Genomic DNA, 6,127 nt, shown 5'->3' on the forward strand with positions numbered 1-6,127 from the left:
ACAACTTCGCCGCCCGCTTAGATTTGCAAGAAATGGGTTTGAGACGTACACTTCATCCCTACACTGGCGAGAATGGTAAGACATATATGCGGCAAGCTACCCACACGATGTCCAAGGATGATAAGACACATTTTTTGAAAGTGTTACGAAATGTAAGGGTGCCCGATGGATATGCCTCGAACATTTCCCGTTGTATACGACTTAAGGACTGTACGATATCGGGGTTAAAGAGTCATGACAATCACGTATTGATGCAGCAGCTTCTACCTATTGCATTGCGTGGATCACTTCCAAGCAACGTGGTTAGACCACTTGTTGAGATGTCTGCATTCTTCAGGGGACTATGTTCAACAACATTGACACAAGAGGATATTGACCGACTACAGTGTGACGTCTATATCACGTTGTGCAAGTTGGAACAGGTTTTTCCCCCCAGCTTTTTCACAAGCATGGTTCATGTGGTCGTGCATCTTATCGGTGAATGCCGACTCGGTGGACCAGTACAGTATAGGTGGATGTATCCGGCAGAGAGGTAAACTTTGTTTACGAATATTTCATATTTTATGGTTTAACTATAATACAAGACAAGTATTAACTGCACTGATTGATTGTATATTCGTTCATATTTAGGAGCCTTGGAGTTTTCAAATCTAATGTGCGTAACAAAGCGGCCCCTGAAGGCTGCATTGCGGAGGGTTACATAGCTACTGAGTTGGTGACGTTCTGTTCGAGATATTTAGATAATACACCAACATTTCACAATAGGATACAAAGAAATCCGGATGGTTCAAAGGGACATGGAACACGAGTCCGGCTCGACCGAATCACAATGACACAGATACACCGGTATATTATGTTCAATTCGGACGACTTCCTTCAATTGCGAACGTAAGTCGATGTCATTCTACGCCATATTGTATATTCAATGAACTTGTAACATTTCCCGTATCGAATTATAATTAACTTCATCATCGAATTGTAGAATGCACATGGATACGCTTAGGGGGCGAACAACAGAGGATCAGTTGGAAACCCAACATTATGAGCTGTTCTGCGACTGGTACCGTGACTACGTAAGAATGACGTGATGTTAACAAAATCACTTGTCAGATTATATTTGCATGCATAATGTTTTCCAAATGAACTGAAACACTCTTTAACCAAGTGTTAACATTGTATTGTAAATATTCACAGGTCGATCGATTGGATGATCGATGTAGGAAGGAACTTGGTGAGAAATTGATAATGCATTGTAGAGGGCCGCGGGAGTCAGCAGTCAGATACAATAGATATGTGGTTAACGGCAAGTTGTTTCGTACAATTGCATCTGATGCCGGAAAGAGGACTCAGAACAGCGGGTGTGTGTGCCGACTGTTGATGGCGAAACGTACTACGGGAAGTTGACGGAAGTACTTGAGATTGAGTACTACGACAGAACTACGTACGTTATGTTCAGGTGTGATTGGGCGGACACCACGAGGGACAAGGGGTACAAGGTGGATGAGTATGGCATGATACTTGTGAACTTCAAAAACCTTGTTCACACCGGAGAATTGATTACTGATGAGCCATATGTGCTAACTTCACAAGTTGATCAGGTGTTTTACGTAGAAGATGGTAGATACCCGGATTGGGTTTGCGCAGTAAGGACCAAACCAAGAAATATATACGACGTTGGTCAGAGTGAAGGGCATCAGGATTCAGGTGCCAATTATCACGAGTGTGAGCCGCTCATATTGACCAGAAATTGTGATCAGGATCTGCAGGATCATATCCAATACGTCAGACCCGACTTAGATCCAATTGAAGCGTATGTGATTGAATAAAAGCTATATATATATATATATATATATATATATATATATTTAGATTGGTAGTTGTTCACTATATGCCCATCAACGCATTTAATAGAGTTGTTTAATTGGGAAAAAACGTCAGTATATCTTATTTCATACGTGTGAGTCATGCATACATAACGTAGTGAATATTTCATACATTGTATACGTGATTAATTGAATTTGTGGTATTTTTTGCAGGTTACTATGAGCCATAGGGGGAAGAGAAGAGCACGCAGGGGCTCGTCTCTCAAGCGACAGCCTATGTCGCTTGGGTCTCCGTCAGTCCACCTTGATGATAGCGAGCAACAAGACGTTGCTCAGCTTTTGGGTATTCAGGACGGATATCGACCGGTACTTCCAGGCGATATGGAAGGGGAGATCCCTCTCCATAATCCATACGGTCGGGCAGGCATGGCCCAGATGGGGTATCTGCCAGAGAGCCAGCTTGGACAGCGTATGCAGGGACATGTAGAGCACCTTGATGATAGCCAGCATAGCGCAGGTATGACCGAATTTTTTTTTGGAAAGATTGCAAGTTTTTTGGAAATTTCTAAATGTATTGGTGCGATATCAATTATATTATTTAACTACAACTACAATTTCATATAATTCTAAATATTCTAAAAAACATATATAGCAGGTCCCGACGACAGTGACACATCGGCCGAGGAGGACTGTATTGGTGCGACACAGGACACGGCTGACCCGCAGCCAACCGACCCTGCTCCCGGCGACCACTTACTCCCTCGGCAGGTCCGCACCATAAGTAAGTGGATATGTTCGAATGTTGTGTATATATGTCTTAATTTAGTTGTAATTAGTATTGAATTCGACATAACTTACATCGGTAATTTTTTAATCTATTAGGTACCGATTCAGAGGGAAACGAAGTTATTGAGGTGTTTACCATCCGTGACTCGCACAGGTTGCCGGGAGTCCCCGCCGGCAAGCGGATCATTATGGAGTACAATGCTGCATGCCAGCCCGTCGGCGTTAGCTCCATGAGGTTTAAACGGATGACTGGAGATATCGTAAGGAGCTCCAATTATGTCCGAATACCGGACGATTGGACGAAGGTACCGCAGCGTACCAAAGAGGATATTTGGGACGCCTTGATGGTATGTGTTGCATATATGTTAAAACACTCATAATGTATATATGTATATATACGCTCTAAGTTGCACACATATATTTTAGTTTTTGTAATTTAATAATTTTGAACATGTGCAGGCATACTTTTTCGTCCCGCCCGAATTCAATTTGAAAGCCATAAAGAATGAAGCATTCAAGGATATGGGATCAAAGCTGCGGACTTGGAGGTACGAGCTTAAAAAACGCTGTGCAATTACGGAGGAAGATACTCCGGATACTATACGGGCAAGAGTGGGGGACAAAACACTTGACGAGTACAATGCCGAAGACGTGGAGATCTTATTGGAGAGATGGTGTACTCGTCAGAATAAGGTAGGTCATGAGTTAAATTCTTCATTTTGTGTAGTGTCATTATATGGTTTTATTAACATGTACGAGTGTCATGTAAAACGAAATTGCCTATTTATTGTGTAGTGTTGCATATAAAGAGTACTAAAACCAAATTTCCTTACATTATTAACATATCAATATGGTAACTGTGTAGGACTATGCAAACAAAATGAAGAGCTTGCGAGCATTAAATAAAGAGCCCCATTGCACCGGATCGAAGAGCTATGCCAGAGCGACAGATGAGGAGGTAAGTGTGTAATTTAACATGTAAACAACAAATCATTTGATATATTTAAAAATATTTGTATGTCCTATTTTTTCGGCAGGCCATACGTCTGGGCAAGTATCCTACTCGTGCAGAGAGTAACATCAGCACGCACACGAAGGCGGACAAAAGCTATCCGAATGAGATAGTGGAAGAAAGATGTGTATGCTACAATTTAATTCTTTGTTTATATACTTTAAAATTATCTGCAATTAACAGTTGTATGACCCACTGACCCAATAATGAATGTAACATACAGAAAAGGATGAAGGAGCTGATACCCACCGACCCTGCAGCGTCGTCTAGCATCACAGAGGGAACGGTCAAGTGGGCGCCAAACGACGCGTATGCACAGGCCCATGGAAATAAGCCTGAATACGCCGGTAGGGTTCGGCAGCTTGGATCGGGTATTTTGCCCGTGCGGGGCTCCATACGTTCATACTATACACCTTCACAAGCAAGGTCAGAAAACACCAGCCAGTACTCCATGATATCACAAGAAACGCTTGACAGAGCTCTTGAGGCGGAGAGGGCGAAGCACAAGGAAGAGATAGATGCATTGGTGGCCGAGAACAATGCACGTCAGGCAGCGTTTGACGCCCGATTGCGCCAGATCGAGGCAATGATGCGGTTCAGCTCTGCACCAGATGGAGCTTCCCCACATATTGCGGTGGTGCCATCGTCGATCGACGGCGAAGCAGGTACTGACATTTTTTAATGGTCAAATGTGTTTTTAGACCTTTACCTATATATATGTGAACTTCTATAACCTATATATATGTTAACTTATAACTTATGACCTTTTCAGTTATAACTTATGACCTTATAACTTATAACTTATAACTTATAACTTATAACTTATGACCTATATATATGGAATTGTGTTATCTTATGACCTTTTCAGTTTTATGGAGGGGCCTACTGTTTCCTAGATTAGAGTAGCGGGGCCGAGGATCCCTCCCTCATGTATTATTTTTGAAGAAGAAATCCCTCATGTGTATTAAATCAGAAAGCATTGTTACCCATATACTAATTCTTGCGTGACTTGTCACATACAGCATTCCAATTGGGCTGCCTTAGGAGATAGAAAATAGTGGCCACCTTTTCTTGAATTAACTTGCTTGCTTCTATTTTTAATGGTCAAATGTGTTTTTAGAACTTTAGCTATATCATGTGAACTTCTAAAACCTATATATATGTCAACTTATAAATTTAGAGTATGGATATATATATGTTGTAGTCATTCTCTTAATTAATTAATGTTGTGTAATTCCTGTTGAATTTGGTTTATATATCATTGTTGGTTTGGTGGTGGATGTGGGTACGTACGAGCGTTGCTTTTGAACTGTTTTATTGGTATTATGAGATCAATATACAACTATAGTCCTTGTAGAATATTAACAATCTAGTGTATGTGATTGTTTGAGAGTATGAAACGATCAAGTATTAACTAGATGAATATCATAATTTTTTGGAAATAATATAACATGATTTGAATATATGTAAAGTCCTATGTGTTAATATCCTCAACAAATTAAAATGTTAATAAATATCTCACATAATTGCCATGGCAAAAATGAAGCGCATGAGTCTATAAATTTAACGTCAACATTGATTGCTCTTGAGGCGGAGAATTTTAGTTTTTTTTTTTATATGCATTTTTGGCTAATTAACTTCATCATCGTTTTACCTCTTGTTGTTATATCATTTACTGTGTTAGACTCAACAACTGAGTTGGGTGAATATTTGGACATAAATGAATTGCCCTTACATAGTCAATATTGTTTGGTGATTGTTTGTTTTTATCGTTTGCAGGTGATGGAGAAGATGCTATGAATGTCAATAATCAGCATTGACCGTCTGGTTTGCCATTCATACTTGTATAAAAGTTACTTTGTTGACGTAATTGTATTTATGATATCCCTTTTTATAACAACAGAGATAGTTTTTTGATAATTGTGGTTGGTTATTGACACTGGTATATATATGTTATTTTGTGTGTGTTAAGATTGATGGAAAAATAGTCTGATGTGTTAACTTATTAGGTTATGACTTATGTTATTTGTTATTGATGGAAAAATAACATGACTTATGTTATTTGTATAGATTGACGGAAAAATTGCTAGAATTATTTGCAATGATTGATGGATAAATTGTATATCAGGTTAATTGTAATCCAAAATTTGAGTATAGTCTCAAAAAAACTAAAGAAAAATATATTGGGGGGTGGAAAAGAATTTAAAAAAATTAACCAAATTTTCTGACGTGTCAAATTGTGACGCGGTTGAATTTGACATATCGTGTGCACTTCGATGCGGTCAAATTGGCGACATCGTCGTAAATTTCTCGAATGCAAAGAGAATCAACACGTACGTAAATTTTCCATTTCGACACTTATAATATTCACGCCACAGACACGCCAGAACACCATCGTTGACGCTTCTCGACGTGGTGTCGACCGGTCATTAACGCCGAAAAAAGTACGCCGTAAAAAAAAATCGCATTTCTTGCGTTGATGCTCGCGGGTCAGAGTTATAAAGAA

The 6,127-nt window shown here is 39.6% G+C and overlaps 1 protein-coding gene across 1 annotated transcript; it reads left to right on the forward strand.

The window, feature by feature from the left end:
- The first annotated feature begins 1,511 nt into the window (after positions 1 to 1,511).
- On the forward strand, positions 1,512 to 5,540 carry LOC132177195 (uncharacterized). Its single transcript, XM_059589441.1, has 9 exons — positions 1,512 to 1,814; positions 2,037 to 2,340; positions 2,479 to 2,604; positions 2,706 to 2,956; positions 3,069 to 3,302; positions 3,475 to 3,567; positions 3,647 to 3,748; positions 3,845 to 4,286; positions 5,401 to 5,540. Exons 1-9 carry the CDS (start codon positions 1,512 to 1,514, stop codon positions 5,439 to 5,441), a joined length of 1,896 nt encoding a protein of 631 aa, XP_059445424.1. The 3' UTR covers positions 5,442 to 5,540.
- The last annotated feature ends 587 nt before the right edge of the window (positions 5,541 to 6,127 follow it).

Source organism: Corylus avellana, chromosome ca4 (assembly GCF_901000735.1).
Source record: "Corylus avellana chromosome ca4, CavTom2PMs-1.0".
NCBI lineage: Eukaryota > Viridiplantae > Streptophyta > Magnoliopsida > Fagales > Betulaceae > Corylus > Corylus avellana.